Source organism: Drosophila mojavensis, unplaced genomic scaffold (genome assembly GCF_018153725.1).
Source record: "Drosophila mojavensis isolate 15081-1352.22 unplaced genomic scaffold, ASM1815372v1 contig_136, whole genome shotgun sequence".
Lineage (NCBI taxonomy): Eukaryota > Metazoa > Arthropoda > Insecta > Diptera > Drosophilidae > Drosophila > Drosophila mojavensis.
The window spans coordinates 14,396,925-14,415,940 of record NW_025318667.1 but is presented as its reverse complement, the minus strand read 5'-3'; the positions used below and the strand labels follow the sequence as shown (position 1 = coordinate 14,415,940).

The 19,016-nt window shown below is 39.6% G+C and overlaps 3 protein-coding genes across 6 annotated transcripts in view; 1 reads left to right on the top strand and 2 right to left on the bottom strand.

The window, feature by feature from the left end:
* Positions 1-5,105, bottom strand: part of LOC6583845 — a 71,280-nt gene extending 66,175 nt beyond the window's left edge. Inside the window, exons 1-2 of one of the 4 annotated variants that reach the window (XM_015161435.3) lie at positions 4,681-5,105; positions 152-561 (exon numbers count right to left, since the gene is read on the bottom strand). In XM_015161435.3, the coding sequence (XP_015016921.1) occupies positions 152-444 (293 nt within the window). In that variant the 5' untranslated portion in view covers positions 445-561; positions 4,681-5,105. Of the gene's footprint in view, positions 1-151; positions 1,374-4,680 lie in introns of those variants that run through there. The other 3 variants (XM_015161436.3, XM_032732089.2, XM_002009471.4) reach the window with 3 other exon arrangements.
* Positions 5,106-14,225: 9,120 nt separating this feature from the next.
* LOC6583843 (odorant receptor 9a) lies at positions 14,226-16,171 on the bottom strand. The gene is made up of 3 exons (XM_002009469.3): positions 15,246-16,171; positions 14,373-15,166; positions 14,226-14,317 (listed from the first exon to the last, which is right to left on the bottom strand). The coding sequence occupies exons 1-3, from the start codon at positions 15,550-15,552 to the stop codon at positions 14,264-14,266; spliced, it is 1,155 nt and encodes a 384-aa protein (XP_002009505.1). The 5' UTR covers positions 15,553-16,171; the 3' UTR covers positions 14,226-14,263.
* A 5-nt stretch (positions 16,172-16,176) lies between these two features.
* On the top strand, positions 16,177-16,731 carry LOC6583842 (ATP synthase membrane subunit K, mitochondrial). Its single transcript, XM_015161374.3, has 3 exons — positions 16,177-16,275; positions 16,348-16,424; positions 16,509-16,731. The coding sequence occupies exons 2-3, from the start codon at positions 16,350-16,352 to the stop codon at positions 16,578-16,580; spliced, it is 147 nt and encodes a 48-aa protein (XP_015016860.1). The 5' UTR covers positions 16,177-16,275; positions 16,348-16,349; the 3' UTR covers positions 16,581-16,731.
* The last annotated feature ends 2,285 nt before the right edge of the window (positions 16,732-19,016 follow it).

The following is a 19,016-nucleotide window of genomic DNA, read 5'->3' as shown; positions in this document are numbered from 1 at the left end:
ACATATAAAGGCAGTCACAGATATGTATAGATGTAGCTGTATGCTATGGTATATATATATATATATACATTATATATGTATAGTTGTTTATATAGATATAGATATAGATATTCATGATTATCGTTGCTTAAATAATGCGGCTCGGACTCACCTCTCGCCATGGGCCTCCCTGTCCCTGTCCCGTTCCATATCCCTGGCTCCGTCGCCGTCCGGCTCGCCATCGATGAGGCCGGCGCTGGTGCTGCTGCTGTTGCTGCTGCTGGGCGGCTCATGCTCCTCAGTCACTGGCGGAGCAGACGACTCCGATGGCGTGGACCGACTTTGAGACTGACTCTGACTCTGGCTCTGGCTCTGACTCTGACTCTGGCTCTGACTCTGGCTCTGACTTTGACTTTGACTCTGACTGCCGCTCGTGGTGTCCTGCTGGTCCTGAAGATCCGACATCGTTGCGGGGCTGGGTTATGGCTTCTGGCTGTGATTCGAGCGAGCGTGGGTGTGTCAGAGAGCGGAGCAGAGTGTGCTGTAATTGCTATTTAATGAAGCCCTTTAAAAGCCCTTGCGCTAAATGCGGGTCACCAAGACAAAATATTTAAAAACTCGAGCAACGAAGGCAACGAAATAAAAGTACACAAAATGAAAACGAGCACAAACAAACGAACACGAAAACGAACACGAACATGAAAACGAAATGAAAACTAATTGGACAGACCTTGACAGTCTACTTAAAATTGTTTGAGACTCCTGCCGTTGCTGTTTATCTGCGCTTCATGCCCATTGGAAGTCTGTCAAGCAAGGACTGCGAACTAAAGATGATTGCGGAATTTCTTGTTTCATAGTTTGCAAACAAGCTGCAACTTGTAGATCCTAATAAAATGGTATCTTGATATCCTTTTGGGGATTGCGCCTGATTGAACGGAAATAAATATGGAAACCCTATAAGTAGAGCTTGCTAAATTGCAATTCACAGTTGTTCAGAGTTCATTCTTTCGGCCAGCTGGGAGGGACCGAGAGCCAAGTCGACTCACTTTAACCTTGGGTTCTCATAAATATTACTGGACGACCTTTTGAGTGAGCGTTAAACGGTCTCACAACTATAGCGTTTGAGGATATTGATTTTAAATCTAATTTGACTGATTCTAAACTGTTCATGTGAATATTTGTTTCTTTGTATATGTATGTATTTAATAAGCTATTGTTATATTTTAGACACCTAGAAATATTTGATAAATATTGATGAATATTTGAAGCGCTTTGAATAGCTGCTCTCTTATTGAATAGTGCTGTAAATGCTTTGTTTCTGGTTATTGGACATGAAGAAATATTGGATAAGCTATTACATTTATTAAATGGATAAAATGTATATTTATTTTTAATAATATATTCTTATTAAAAAAATGGCCATTGAAATATTTTTCAATCAAATATGAAATAATGAATTTTTATAAATTTTGTTTTTCGTTTACTTTTTTTGTGTATTTTATTGATGAATTTAATTGAAAACCATTTAAAAATAAATAATAATGATTCTGCCTGAAACGTTTTTTTTTTTTTTTTTTTTATCAATTCTCTTCTTTTTTTCTGCTTTAAACAAAAAGTAGATATCCGTTTATTTGACTTAAATAACTTTTTTTGTTTTTCTTTGCAGACGAAGCACAACTATTTTCTTCTTTTTCTTTTTTATTATGACTGTAGATATATAATTAGCATGAGTTTGTGTAAGCGAAAGTAAGCTAAATAGGAGCCAGTTAGCACTGGCTACAGTGAGTGGCAAACAATTGCGTACATTCGTAAATATACTTTAAGAAGCTACTGTACTCCTTGCGGACACCTATTGAAAGCTTTAACCTATCAGAGACAGTTTCGCATCGGTCGAGTCGATTTTGCTTTGCTGCTCTGTTGCTCAATTCCGTTCGCTAGCTGCAGATTTTCTATGTGTTAATTGGTTTTGAACACGCAGTGGTTGTGGCTATTTTAATGCTACGGAGAGTTTTATTGTGTGAGCTATACGTTATGAGAAATTCATGAAAGTCACGAATGAAGAATCAATTTCACACAACTCAAAGGACTTCAGATTGCTTGATGGGCTCAGCTGATATACTACCTAGAATATAAAGTCCATAAAAAATGAATAGTCACCTATAATAATAATTGAACACAAACTCTTAAGACACCAGATCGCTTGAGGACTTCAGCTGATAGTCTACCTAGAATTTAAAGTCTATAATAAATTAATAATCAATCAAACTCGTCTACCTATGGTATAAAGTCTTCGATAAACCTATAATCTCTACTTAACTCTAACTTAAAAGACTCAGATCACTTGAAGATTTTAGCTGATATTCTATCTATAATAAAAAAGTCTATAGTAAATTAATAATCAGCCTAAGCTCAACTCAAACTCTTAAGATACCAAATTGATTCTACCTATAAGGTAAAGTCTATAATAAACCTATAATCTCTACTCAACTCAAATTTAAATGAATCAAGATCACTTGATAACTTCATATGATATTCTATCTGTAATAAAAAGTCCATAATAAATTAATAATCAGTCTAAGCTCAACTCAAACTCTTAAGACATCAATGTGCTTCTACCTAAAATCTAAAAGTCTATAGAAAAATCTATAATCTCTACTCAACTCTAACTTAAAAGACTCAAGATCAGTTTTGGACTTCATCTGATATACTACCTAGAATATAAAGCCTATAATATAATAAGAATCACTTATAATCTGAACTCAACTCAAGTTGTTTGAGGACTTCAGCTGATATTCTATCTATAATAAAATGCCTATAATATAATAATACATAATATCACCCATAATCGTATACCTCTAGAAATTCGAACTTATTGCAGGCAGTTTTGGCTAGCTGATTGACTTAGCCTAATGTGTAAATTCTCCAAAATGGGACTGAAACCAACTTAAAATATCAATGTGTATATATGTATGTATGTATGTATGTATGCTTAAATATATCGACAAGTATTCAATTGAAACAGCAGTTCCCAAAACCGTTACTAAGTCAAGTACAATGTAAATTATTGTGCAGTTCGAGTGAAAAATAGGTTCAGCCTTAAAGCCCTTTCAGTTCTTAATTACAACTAATTGTTGTGAATTTGGTGATTTGTGTGAATGCGGCAGCTGCTGTTGTTAACTGCTAACAAGCGTCGGGCAACTGCCAAAAGTAGCCAAGAATCTGTGGTTCAGCCACTGAAACCACACTGTGGTGTCCGCTGGCAAATAATACAAATGAACATTTAAGCTGCGACAAGACGGCGAGTGGCAAATGGGAAATGGAAAGTGGAAAATGCAGCAATTTCGCATGCGACTAGATGGGACAGCAACAGCCAACAAGTGGTCGATTGAAAGCCAGCATGAATCTAATATATAGCTATGAATAGATGGAAACAATAATGGGACGAGCGTGACAAGTGCGAACAGAGATTAGATTAGCGCAGCACTCACAAATTTGTAAGCGAAAATAAAGCGCGAGCGCTGATAAGTATGCTACACTTTATGCACGCTGCACCAAAGCGGGCCAGCGGGTCAGTGAGGCAACGAAAAGCGATAAAAACAGAGCGAGAGAAAGTGAAAGAAGAAAAAAATAGAACGGCTGCTGAAAGTGAAAATGAAAAGTAAAAAGTAGAAAGTGAAAAGCGCACAGCAGGCTCTAGGGGAGCAGAGGACGACAGCCAGAATGGGAAACTAATAGAGAGGAATGGCGGAGCAGAGGAGTGGAGAGCAGAGGAGTGGAGAGGCAGGCGGGACAGGAGCTGTGCGGTTGGTAAAGCGCATATCATAAGCGAGAATTTTGCACAGCATTTGCATATGAATAATTCGAGCAGCCAGCATTGTGGTGGAAGGGGGCAGGGGTACAACAAAAGGCGGGTGGGTGTGCGCACACATATAAATAAAAACGAAACGCTAACTTGGCTAGCAGCAAGTCAGCGTTTATGGCTCCCGGAGCCATTGAAGCGCCGAGACCTGCTCGTAGCAAGCAAGGCAGAGGACTAGAGATAGCGAGATGGCAAGTCCAATGGCATCGCACACACTAATACACATAAAGTAGGAAAAGCAGAGTAAATTAAACCAAATGCTGAAGATTGCCAGCACCAAAAGTAGCAGCGAAATCTGACGCCCAATCAAACAGAAACATAAGAGGCACAGGGCGACCCGGCAGATGACTGAGCCGCTTCTGACGAGCGTCAAGGGGTGCATTTTGATTACTTTATAATAGGATCGAATGCGACTGCTACTGCGACAGTTAGTAGAAACAAAAGCACAGACCGGCCGCACACACACGCAGACTCACACAGACGGGCAACACACGTGTCTGAACTCAGGTGGAACAGTGGGGCAAAAGCGAATTCGGACAGATTGAGTAGTGAGAGTGGAAACGTCAGTCAGTCGGTCAGATTAGTGATTGTTATTATAGTCGCTGGCGTTCAATAGTTGGAGTTGGTGTAGGTATTGGTGTTGATAGCGGTATTGGTGTGCGTGCTCGTACTGGTGTAGCCGTTGCGGTTGCCCTGATCTTCACCCCAACAGTAACACACACAAGACGAACACAATGCACGCACAGAACGCTGAGAGTACACAATACATGGGAGCGCTTTTTATTTGGCTCTTATCGCACTAGAGAATATGTATGAATATATATGTATATATATGCACACACCGAAGTAAGGTTTTTACAATCACACTTCAAGCACTCGAAAAAAAAAATTTAGTTCTTTTTGCACAACAAAAAAATGTCAAACCTTCCACTTGACTTTCACAATTTTTGAGTTCCAATTTTCGAGTTGTTCTCTTTGCTCAGTTGATTTGATGGCTAGCTTTGGATAATCTACAGGCTTCGCACTGTACTACAGATACGTATATGCATGAGTACATATACATATATGCACTATATGTATATAGTCACAATTGATAACTGTTCTTCCGAGTTTCTGTAGACTGTGCCTGTGACTGTGACTGTGCTCTAGGGCTTGGATATTCAGAATCGAACTTGGCTATTCTGGCTGACTGATTGGCTAGCTTCGGCTCGCTGCGGCTGGGGCAAACGTAACCGACAAAGGCTTGACAGGAACTGAAGTCGCTTGCGTGCAGGACACGTTATTTTAAATTGTTCGCCAGCAACAGAAACAGCAGCCGAGCCGCAGCGCCACGACTGTTGCTTCCTGCTTTTCTGTTCGCCAGCTGTTGATTGTACGGCGCGCTGTTAAGTGCGCTAACAGCGCACTGTTAAGCGACTCCGAAAGCTTTTCGTGTCTGGCGTTTCGGAGTCAGCAGCTCTAGCAGCAAGCCTCACCTTACCACAGCGGGGCAGAGCACATACACGATAATACGAAAATACTCCTTATGTATGTACACTTACCCCAGCACATAATCGCATTACGCTTTGGCGTACTTTTGACTCAATTTTTCATGCCTTACGTCAACAGAGCGCGACAATCGGTCTCAGAAATTGCTGCTGCATGTGCTCAGCTATGGCAGTCAGAACTTCTTCTTCGCTGCTTTCTGCTCCCCCATTCATTTATGAATATGCAGCACTGGCTACTCGCATGCTTGCGTCTGTGTTGAGCTTCTGTTTTGCAAAAATAATCGCAACAAGTGCGAGCCGTGCTGCAGGCGGGAGTGCCTGACTATGATATACCCTGAATCCAATGGGGATCAGTACTTGCAAACGTATAGCTAACAAACACACACACACACACACACACATATCTGTTACACTCCGTGCCTCTTCTTCCTAATTGCGGGCTTGGTATACCTGCTCATTATTCGTGTATATCTTTGAAGGAATCTATGTGGCAATGTAAGTCAATCTAAGTCAGTCATTTAATTGAACCTGATTTTTCATTTTCCATTTGCATTTTCAACAATGATTCCAAACAGCATTTCATCTCAGCTTTTATTTTATTTTATATATTTTTTAATCGGTTTATTTATTGCAGGCTTTTGTCCAAGACTCTACTTAGGCTTAACAAATAAGTAGTCAGTATGGCAGTACATTTTTGCATATATGTATGTATATAAATCAGACCTATACTTATTTATTTCAGTTTAGTTGCTGCCCCCTGCATGGTGGAGAGGATGAGGTCCTCGCACATTGTTGCTGTCAGTCTACTCACGTCTATTCCAATGAGCTCTGTGACTTTAGAGGCTGCAATGCGTATTCTTATACAGCACTACGTAATTCTTTGCAAAAATTTTAATTCTGTTGACAGATGTCAAGTGTCATGTACGCATAGTACCACAATGGTATTTCATATGGAAGGTAAGCATTTCACTCTCTCAGTCAGCATAAAATGCAAACTTTTTAGTTTGACTTTACGAATTGTGGTCACCTGGCTGTGACTTTTGTGGCACTTGCAATTGAAATACATCCGAGCAATTGCCCCCTCGCTAAGATGGTATGTATGGAAGCACAGATACAGATAAAATAAAGATACAGATACAGATACAGATAGAGATAGAGATACAGATAAAATAAAGATACAGATACAGATACAGATAGAGATAGAGATAGAGATAGAGATAGAGATACAGATAAAATAAAGATACAGATGCAGATACAGATACAGATACAGATACAGATACAGATACAGATACAGATACAGATACAGATACAGATACAGATACAGATACAGATACAGATACAGATAGAGATAGAGATAGAGATAGAGATAAAGATAGAGATACAGATACAGATACAGATACAGATACAGATACAGATACAGATACAGATACAGATACAGATACAGATACAGATACAGATACAGATACAGATACAGATACAGATACAGATACAGATACAGATACAGATACAGATACAGATACAGATACAGATACAGATACAGATACAGATACAGATACAGATACAGATACAGATACAGATACAGATACAGATACAGATACAGATACAGATACAGATACAGATACAGATACAGATACAGATACAGATACAGATACAGATACAGATACAGATACAGATACAGATACAGATACAGATACAGATACAGATACAGATACAGATACAGATACAGATACAGATACAGATACAGATACAGATAGATACAGATACAGATACAGATACAGATACAGATACAGATACAGATACAGATACAGATACAGATACAGATACAGATACAGATACAGATACAGATACAGATACAGATACAGATACAGATACAGATACAGATACAGATACAGATACAGATACAGATACAGATACAGATACAGATACAGATACAGATACAGATACAGATACAGATACAGATACAGATACAGATACAGATACAGATACAGATACAGATACAGATACAGATACAGATACAGATACAGATACAGATACAGATACAGATACAGATACAGATACAGATACAGATACAGATACAGATACAGATACAGATACAGATACAGATACAGATACAGATACAGATACAGATACAGATACAGATACAGATACAGATACAGATACAGATACAGATACAGATACAGATACAGATACAGATACAGATACAGATACAGATACAGATACAGATACAGATACAGATACAGATACAGATACAGATACAGATACAGATACAGATACAGATACAGATACAGATACAGATACAGATACAGATACAGATACAGATACAGATACAGATACAGATACAGATACAGATACAGATACAGATACAGATACAGATACAGATACAGATACAGATACAGATACAGATACAGATACAGATACAGATACAGATACAGATACAGATACAGATACAGATACAGATACAGATACAGATACAGATACAGATACAGATACAGATACAGATACAGATACAGATACAGATACAGATACAGATACAGATACAGATACAGATACAGATACAGATACAGATACAGATACAGATACAGATACAGATACAGATACAGACACAGACACAGACACAGACACAGACACAGACACAGACACAGACACAGATACAGACACAGACACAGATAATAAATAAGAAGCTGAGCTTTGTCACATGAATAAATTATATATGTATTTATATTGTAATTGACCATATCAGTTCCTTCGACATAATAATTAAGTTTAAAAATATTTGTGTCATACAAAAAAATATACTTTTAATAATATGTCATATAAATTTATTCATACATTTGCAGACTTTTTTTTTTTTGCAATTTCTGTTTTGTTTTTTTAACGTATTACCAAATAGAAATTGCAAAATGAAATGAAATGGAAAACATTGTGAGCAAATATATGAATACATAATTATGTACTGGTAGCCTAGTATATATGTGTATACATATATACAGATTATATATTTATATATATATTAAGGTACCAAGGCTTTGGCCTGCCTCTTGTAGTAGCTGTTGCTCTGGCTCAGCTTATAAATATTTATCGTGTTGTCCTACGCTCATCGCATTCCCTCTTAGTTTCCTTATTTCTGGAAGTCGCTGCTTAAAGCTTAATCATTTAGTATTTAGTTAAAGCATTCCAATTGACCAAAAGCATTTCGTATTGCTATCTCTATCTTTAATTAATTGGAATTCGGCTCGGCTTGACATTTCGAATAATGATTTCAAATGCATCCAGCTGAGCTCAAGATACATTCGCACGCCGCTCATCATTTAATATGAAATAATTCTCTGCATTAGAGATTAATGAACCGAAATGTATTCAAAGCAAGCAAACCACCCAATTTTCACAATCTTTGATTGTTGCTCACGCCACCCGTTGAGCTGCAGTCAAGTCAGAAGGCAATTTGTTTATCCTTACCTCAAGGAATGCAAGGAATAATGTTACTGTGCATGTAAATTGGTTGCAGAAGGCAAGACAGACTCGAGTATACCCTGAGAAAGCTGAAGTAGAAAGGTCGTGACAAGAAAGAGCTTAACATTTTTTCAAATTGAAACTTTGTATAAATTTATTACTTTCACTTGAATTTTCCAAAGCTCTTGATCTTGAATGGAATTAGTAATGTTCCACGGTACATAGAAACCAGGGACGTCGAACAGGATTTACGGGCTTCTAATATGGCCGATGTTACGCAAATAACAAGAGGAAGAGAAGACTCAGAAGTTGACATCCAATGAATCTCCCAAAAAGATTCCTCCTTTCCCTTAGTGAATGAATATAAAAGGCAATGAAGCAAGAGCTGCGTGTGAATGTATTGAGCATATCTATACATATATATATCAATGGCTCGCATGCAGGGCATCTGTCCGTCTATCAATCCCACTCGCATTCGCCTGTTAAGTGAAATAAAAGCCTAATTAACTTTGTTTGCCAAAATGCACCTCACAATCGCTGTGCAGAGCGACTTGAATGCCTCGGATATTAAATTTAATTGACTGTTAGACAGGTGCACAAAGGTTAGCGGTAAACATACATACATAACTCGAGCAGCTCAGCTGCTGCGACGGCCAAATGCTTGCAGCGAATCGTCTTTTGTTTGCTAATCCAATTAGAGAATCAAATTATTGTTGATAAATATTCAACTAATTACCATAATAGGCTCTGATTGCTATTGGATGCTGTTGCACAGCAATGACTCCTGCGGCTACAGAGGCGGCCCAATGTCCTGCTGTTCGCACCCAGAATTGCCAGCAGCGGAGATGGAAACCGCAAATTGAGATTGGAACGGCGATGGCAACGGCCCAATACGAGTGCATCGAGCAATCCCAAATTCGGCAATGGCAACGGCAGCAGGAGGAGGGCAACTTTCCTCTCAATGTGGCAGCTCTGAGGAGCGAAAATACTGGGCCTTGATTAGTTGGCTCTATGCACATTCGACCTGTTATCTTTGCTTTCGATTGCCAAAGATATATATATATATTTTTTTAGTTGATTTCATTAGGATTTTGACAATCCAAGTGAATCAAGTCTGCATCACTGCTACTAGTTGTTGAGCTAAAATAGGCTTAAATCTAAAAGTAAATGCTGGACAGCAAGCTTTATTAAAAGCGAAGAAAACTTGCAGAAAAAAACCACAAATAATACAATTTCAAATTACCTTTTTTTGCTTGAATTGATTGATAATAATAGGAATTTGAGCCCAAATGCATACATAATAATGTATTCATATATTTGCTGACAGTGTTTTCCATTTCATTTCATTTTGCAATTTCTATTTGGTAATACATTTTTAAATTACCAATTACAGCTACTGCACTAAAGAACAGAAATTGCAAAAGCAGAAAAAACAAGTAAGAAGACTCTAGTCGAGACTGCTCGACTAGGAGATACCCTGAACCCTCTAAGCTGATATTCTAATCATTCTGCACTTCTTTTATGCACACATACATACACATGCATCCACACGCACGCATAAGCCTGCGCTCTGCTAACTGCGCAGTAAGCAGCGACTGCGCTTGGGCTGCGCTGCAGTGTGGGCAATATTATGAGAATTTATTTGTTAAATAATTTCTTTTGTAGATATACGATCTTAATGAAACTTTTAGAGCGTAATCATATGGTGAATATGTGTGTACATTCCAAAGCACAAGTCTCTAGTACTTGAAATGCGTTTTTTACAAATTGGGGGAGAAGAGGGCGTGGTATCCAAAATCTGTAAATTACAAAATCTTTGTATCGATTAACTTTATATACAACGCAAATTTAAAGACTCTAGGTCTGAAAGTGTTCAAATTAGGCTAAAAAAACAAAATCAATTTTTCGATTATTCTCGATAAAAAAGTTATCGGATGATTTATCGAAAAAATAAAGCAAACTCGTACTGCGTATGGTATACACGAGTATGCATGCCAAATTTCAGCTTTCTAGCTCTTATAACTTCTGAGATCGACGCACTCATACGGACGGACGGACGGACGGACGGACGGACGGACGGACGGACGGACAGACGGACAGGGCTATATCGACTCAGCTCATCGCGCTGATCAAGAATATATATACTTTATGGGGTCTGCCACGCCTCCTTCTGCCCGTTACATACTTTTTCACAAAACCATTATACCCTGATTTCCCATTTTCAATGGGTTCAGGGTATAAAAAACCAAATGTATGAATAAATGCAAATAGCAAATGTTTGAATTAATTTATATGACATTATTAAAAATATATTTATTTGTATGCCGCAAATAATTGTAAACTTGTTAATTCTTATATTGGTTTCAGTGATATGCTGTTTTACAATATATGCATAGATATAGTCATATATCTACGATCGAAAGTTAGGCTCTTTATCTTATTCTCTAAGTAATATAAATAAATAATCTAAGGATTCGATGCTTAGATAAATAGATACAGAAAAAAAAGTCATATACATATATGGCACTAGCTAAATAACGGGTTCCTCACACACACACACACAAATAATTTACTTTGACCCTTGCAACTGTAGCTTGTACATGTTACATTTCTAATAAAGTATGTACTTCCCTTATCCCTTTATCATCTAATAGAATTACATTACAATTCTAAAGCAGTTTTCACCTAAAAGGTATAGCTTAAAATTTAATTTAATTTTTATTTATTTTTTCCTATTTTTATTTTTATTTTTTTTATAAACACGTATATGGAAATATACCCATAGGTACGTAGCTTAAAATTGAATCGAAATATATGTAAGTAGATTTTTATTACAGTACAATTTTGGGCTTCATTTGAAGAAGAAATTTGTAAAAGCTCTGAAAGACTAACAATTCACAATTAACGATATAGTAGATGTAATATTTGATAAACAATTGGTATGAAAGAAGACTATGACCTATAGATGGGTGTAATGACTTCGCAAGGGAAGAATGCGGTGTGGCTGTTATTCAAGTTGAACCATTTTAAGTATGTAGTAGTGAGAGTAGTTAAGTCTTAAGTTCAGTTCTTCATGGTTATAAGTTCCTTATACCATAAACACAGTCTGAGACAACTTTAGTTACACACGAAGTCACAGTTTGAGGCAAGGCTATAACGCCGATTAAAATAAATATAAAGTGAAATTAAATTAACTTTCGTATTTCTTTTCTCGTGGCTTATGAAGTTGAAAATATGCTATGTATGTAGATTCATTCCTAGGCTATTTACAAATAGATGCTAGATCTAGCGTGAAATAAGCTAAGCTGGCAGCCCTGGTACGCGCAGTGCAACATGCATTGAAGAGAGCTGCTGTTGTTGTTATTGTTGTTGTTGTTATTGTTGTTGCTCTTGTTGTATGTGCGTGTGTGAGCAAAGAAAAAGGTCAAATATTTACTATGGCAACACGGCATTGCAATGGCTTAAGTAAATCCGAGCGATACTTGCGTGTCTCTTTAATTAATGCAAACTTTGCCAACTTTGAATTTAATTTTACAAAGAGAGAGAGAGAGAGGGAGAGGTAGAATAAGTGCATTTTAGACAGTGCCAATTTTACAGGGAATCAAGGCATATTATAGAAAAACAGGACATTTCAGTTTTGGCCAATTTGCATCTACAATATGTCGCCCGCATATGGCTGCATTGCATATGCAAGAGGCGTTGCAGCAGCAACTGCAACTGCAAATGCAACAGCATCAAGGCGCAAAAGCTGGCATGCATTTTAATACTCTGATTGCATGGCTTTTTAGTGTTTGACACACGCTTTCGTCCACAGACAACTGAGCAGCAGCAACAAGAGGAGCAACAACAAAAACAGCAGCAACAGCAGCAACAACTAGCAGCAGCAGCAGGAGGAGCAACAACGACAGCAGCAACTAACAGCAGCAGTAGCAACAGCAGCAGCAACAGCAGCAGCAACAACAGCAGCAGCTATCAACTGCAGCAGCAGCAACAACAACAGCAGGAGGAGCAGTAACTAACAGCAGCATCAGCAACAACAAGAATTAGCAGCAGCAGCAGCAGGAGCAGCAACAACAACAGCAACAATTAGCAATAGCAACAGCAGGAGCAGCAACTAACAGCAGCAGCAGCAACAACAACAACAACAACAATTAGCAGCAGCAGGAGGAGCAGCAACTAACAGCAGCAACAACAACAACAATTAGCAGCAGCGACAGCAGGAGCAGCAACTAACAGCAGCAGCAGCAACAGCAGCAGCAACAACAACAACAGCAACTAACTGCAGCAGGAGGAGCAGCAACTAACAGCAGCAGCAGCAACAACAACAATTAGCAGCAGCGACAGCAGGAGCAGTTACTAACAGAAGCAGTAGCAACAGCAGCAGCAACAACAACAACAACAATTCGCAGCAGCAGCAGCAGGAGCAACACAACAGTAACAGCAGCCGCAGCAACAACAACAGATCCAACCAACAGCAGCAGCAGGATCAACAACAACATCAACTGCAGCAGCAGCCGCAATTACAATGGCATTGGCAAAAACAATAGCTCATATTTCATATACTACTTGACTAGACAGCAATGAGAGCAGCAGGACGCAGGAGCAATAGCAGGGGCCGGGAGCGAGGGCAACCGTTGGATTTATTTCGGTTATTTATGGAGCACTAATTGAGTTGGCAGTGAACAAAGTTTTCGACAGTGGCTTACTTAGTGCGTGCCGACAATGCTTTCAACAGGTAACAGGTAACAAAGCCCGGCCCCGGCTCCTTCCTGGCTGCTGCTGTTGGCCGGTGACAATTGAAAGAGCCAGCAATGGCAATGCACAGCTGGGCACAAAAGAGCATAATTAAATGCATGGCACGGGCATAGCCGACTATGGCCAACACAGCAGAAATTGTGGCCAAGTCTGGCGAGAACGCAGATGTCACGTTCGAGGAGGCGGACGCGGTAGGGCATCTATCTGGCATAGGAAATCGAATTATAGGCCTGTTGCCTATTGCCTATTGCCTGTTGAATTTTACAGTTCGTTTGGCATCAAAGTTGAATATTTAATAAAGCTCTCAAATGATGCGACTTGCACTTCAATTAGCACTGGCCACGCCTGGACGTATACTTGATATTTGAAAGCAACTGCTGCACCTGCTGCACCTGCTGCATCTGCCCAACAATGATAGCCCGCTGCTAATGAAAACGGTTAGCGCACCTTGGTCGCATTATGGCAGCCGCCTGCTGGCATTAGTCTGTTGCAGCTGTATGGAATCTGTGAAATTTGAGTCCTGTTGTACTTTGCAAATTACTTGCTGCAATCTCGTCCTCGGCACATGCCATGCAGTGGCAGGGCGTACGAGAAGCCTCAAGTGTCTATTAATAATCCCTGTGCTCGATAATATTTCAATTACCCATTTTAAAGAGCAGAATCTATAAATTTATTTGCCATAATTAATAACCAAAATAAACGCAGGCAAACAGGAGAAGATCGTGGCTCCTGGCTAGCCATTGAAGGAGCGCAACATCATGACGTATGAAATGGCCGAGCGAACCACCTGAAAAATAGACTTTGCAGATATTGCTGAACTCCAGATTTTTGGGGCTACGCACCGCTGAAAAGTTGGCCATGTTGGGCTCGAAGAAGTAGCCGTTCAGCTGGCAAGGGAGCTGAGCGCGCATTATGGCCACGATGAGCGCCTGCCTGGTCGCCGGCGCAAAGTCCACCCAGCTGCTGTCGTAGAGGGCCGTGCCGAAGTCGACGCTGGCCTGCCTCATGTTCTCGCCGCAGTGCGAATATATGAACAGGGCTATAACAATCGAGCCGAGAAAGAAGATAAAGTATATGCACTCCAGGGTGGGGAACAGGTCGGCCAGCTGGAAGCCAACAAAGCAGAGCTGCACAGCCGACACAAGGAACTGTATGAACACCAGCGGTCGCAGGCTGTGGCCCAGCTGGGTGCCAATATCCAGGCCGGTCTGATGCAGCTGCAGCACCCGCACCAGTTCGTCTAGCTCGCGGCGCGGCGCATCGCTGATGGGCTGCAAATGCCGAACGCGATATTGGGCAATCTTGAACAGGGCGCACACATTGTATGTGAAGGCAAAGAGCAGTGTGTCCATTGCCAGGGACATGGTCACGGCGCCATAGCTGGCCATCAGGTTCCACAGGTAAGTGGGCACATAGGGCAGCAACGCCTGGTCGCTCCACGGATAGACGCCCGCGTGCGGCAGCTCCAGGTGAGTGTGACCCGTTCGTAGCCGCAGCGTCAGCATGATTATGACCGGCTTGACCCCAGCGAAGACGCATGCGGCAAAGAAGCAGCGCATGTATGTCAGACTCAGCGATTGATCGTTGCGATTCTCCATCTCCACAATGGGAATTATCTCCGGCAATGCTCGCATCTCTGCAGCACAACGAATTAGAGGGAGATCAATAAAAAAACAGGGTATAAAAACAAAAACCAATTTGACAGCATCACTTACCCTTCTCTAGTATGTCGCGTATGCGATAGATCAGATGCACAAAGCTCTTGCGATGGTAGACAAATACCAAGTACTTGACCACGGACACAACGATGGCCAGCACCGAGCCCAAGGCGTCGCTCATGATGCTCACGATGGTCACGTTAATCACTGTGGAGAAGAGCAGCGGCGCCAGAAACGCGATCGACAGGATCATTACCACAAATGTTATCTGCGGACGATCGTTTTTGCTGCCGCTCTCCCACAAGTCGAAGCCCATCATCCGAAATGTCAGGGTCTGCACGCGAAGAAAGTAGGCCGCATCCATGACTGCAGTTGATTCGTACAGCTGGCTGCATGTTGAGGACTTTTATAGTCGGCACAACACCACTTGAATGTGGGCGGGGCAACCAGTTGACAGTGCGACCTTAATTGTGGACGCTGTAGCCGGCCGTCGAAAACATGGAATTTATTGTCTAGCACCTTGGAGGTGCGGGCGGGCCTTTAATTTAATATGCTTGCAGTCTATGCCATTTTCGAGCGAAAGAGATATCCGAGCTATTCAACAGGGCAGCTTTGATGACAACGCTTGATGGCTGCGCTTTGTTATTTACGCCCAGCATTTCTTTTCACTTGCGCCGGTTCTCAGGCTGCCCTATATAATTTTAATGAGTGTATTATAAGCACTTAATCCTTGCAATTAGGTGAGATTTGCGAAAGCTGCCATTGACATTTGACTTGTGTGCTGTTTGCTATGCAAGCTATGCAATTAGTGCAACTGCTATTAGCCATTAATATGTATATGCGGTGAACATGTTTTCATTTCTCTTTTCATTTTCTATTTGTATTTACACGTATTAAATTTGGCGCCTGCGATAGCACTTATCGATAGTTCATGCAATGATGCATCCATTACGATAAATTTGTTGCGTTAGGTGGCAACGCAGTACGCCATTCGCACGTAGTGGCAGCTCAGGCACAGTTGTATAACCTATTCGTCTTTTTTATTGGCAATTGAAGTAGTTTCAACTCGTCACAAAACAAACTGAAAGTGAGTTAACGCAGCAACAACTCCTACTAAATTACTTCAAATTCAAATTCAATATTTGCATAACGATTATAGCAATGGCTGGTGAACAAGAGAAACTGACCGGCTTGTCCAAAATCTTCAATGGCAATACTATGTCCGGCCGTGCCAATGTAAGTGGATTCCATCCAACATCTAATATCTAGCAACTACTTTCAGGTATTGACCACTAATACGCTTGTCGTAACATGTTGCAGGTGGCCAAGGCTACTTACGCAGTCATGGGCCTGCTCATCGCTTACCAGATCCTGAAGCCAAAGAAGAAGTAGATGACGTACTCTAATTTGTGCAGCCTATTAGACGTACTCGGGCTCCTGGCTTCCAGTAACTGGCGGCAGGTGCAGGAGCCATGTATATTTTACATATGTGTAGTGCAACATCTTAAAGGAATAAACAATTTAAAAATCTAGTACACGGAAAGCTCACTGCATTTCATTATGTAATGTTAACAGGCGTGTTTGCAAAATATATGCATCACGCACTTCACATGGCCTTCGTTCACCTGCAGGCGGCAAGCATTGCACCTGACGGCGACCCATGCATATGCAATAACGACGCCGGCATGCTCTCCATATGCAATTATTACAAATATTTCTACTTTGGCATCAACAACGGTCATCAGGGTATGCAGTCTATGGACAGACTAGGGCAAGATACATACATACATATGTATGTATATGCAATAGCAGTCCTTGCAACGTAAGGAGCAAAATATTATAACAGGCCTGTCTAGCGCTCTGTTAATGTATTACTTGTTCTCTTCTGTCCTTCTTCGCAACGACATGCAGGCTATCTTACTCGTGCTTGCAGTTTAGCATACTTCTCGCTCTAAATGGTTGCCAGATCATGGTAAAGCTTTTCATCACTCGATGAAGTTGAATAATCGCAAATTTGCAAATACGGTTTTGGTATTATTTGGTTTTAAATATTTTATTTATTTAAAGTTTTTATTTCATTTAATCGAACTTGCTTTAAATGTTCCATTTTGGGTTTGTTTTTTTTTTTTTATCTTTTAAGGTTTGTTGTTTTTGTTTTTTTTTTTTTTTAATTTTTTAATTTTTTTAGCTCAGTTTTTCGAAATTTCAGTATGTCTAAAAATTAATTTGAATGAATCGAATGTAAAAATGGTTTACATATATGTACGTGTATGTATGTATTATATGCCCATGTACTTGACTTGTTGCTTGGTAGAGATTGAGACGAAAAACCATATATGCAATTAAAATATATATGTATATATATATATATACGTATATATAAATTAATAATTTTATCATTTCTATGTTTATGCTATAGCTATAAAATATATCTTTTACATGTATTGTGTAATAGCAAGCGCTGGCCATTTTGCATCAGCATCAGCATCTGCTTTTGGATTTCATTTCTTTTTTTGTTTACTTTTGTTAATAACTAAACCGTTTGCCCTGGCAAAACATTAACATATTTCGTATGTGTATGCGTTAAAACTTTATTTGAATTTTAGCAGCAGCAGCCGAGCGAAGTGCGAAAATACATACAAATGTACTCCTATGCATATATCTGCATACATATGTATGTACATACATATATATGTATACATGCATAGGTATTTAAGGTATGTTTTAATTGCTTGTTATCTATCGGTTTTGTCCTTTCAATATTTGTTCTACTACTTTTTATCGCATAATATGTGTGTAATCAATATTAGTTGTGTGTGTGTGTGTGTGTGTGTGTCTGGGTGTTGGGATTTCTCATTAAAAATTGGAGTGTTTTCATATTTACTTGGTTTTTCTTTCTATATTGCGTGTTTGTATGTATGTATATGCATATACTATATCCGTGTTAAGTTACAGTTACATAATCATTTTCCATTTGTTATTTTGTTTTCTAGACCAATATCTTCGTTTGAGCACATGCAACAAAAATTAAAAATGCTATATAAGATTACAGTTCCAGTTGCCAGCACCAGCTTGCACTCCCCTCCCTTCTACCCCAACCCCTCATCCCTTAACTCCAGCCCCGATCATAAAACGGATCTGCGATGCAGTGGGCGACAGGGGGCGGGCTAATACTTATAGATATTTTGCAGTAGCAGCAGCGGCAACTGCAACAACACTGGCGCAGACCCCATTATCATTGTTCGCTCAAAGCTCTAAGAGTGGCTAAAATCGCGATCAATTGGTGAGAAAACGTTTTGCACTTTGCAAATAAACATAGGTGTTGTCAGGCCAGCGTAAATTAAAGGCGATGGGCAGCACTGGCTGGCACCCGAGCCCCATCATGTGTGAACACTTTTGTAAGTCGAAGTTGAGTTGTATATGTACGTGTTTGTGGCTGTGCATATGTATGTATGTGTGTGCGTAGTATTGAATTAACAGGGTATTTTATGAAGCCCCGGCAAGTCCGCTTGTGACGTTGATTAATTCTTGGTGTTGAATATACACAAATTGTTTTCTCTTTAACTTTCTTTTACTTGACGCTTGAACAAACTTCAAAGCATGCGATTTCCTATCTCTCTCTCTGTCGCACTTTCTGCATAGATATCAATAACGATAGCGATATACGATTCGATTGATGCATATAGAGATATATATATATATATAAATGTATGTCTATAATTTAAATAATTGCAGCATAATCATAATTAACAATTATTTATAGTCCAATTGATTCTCATCTGTGTGTCGCAATTACGAAAATACAAAATATATGAAAAAAGAAAATTA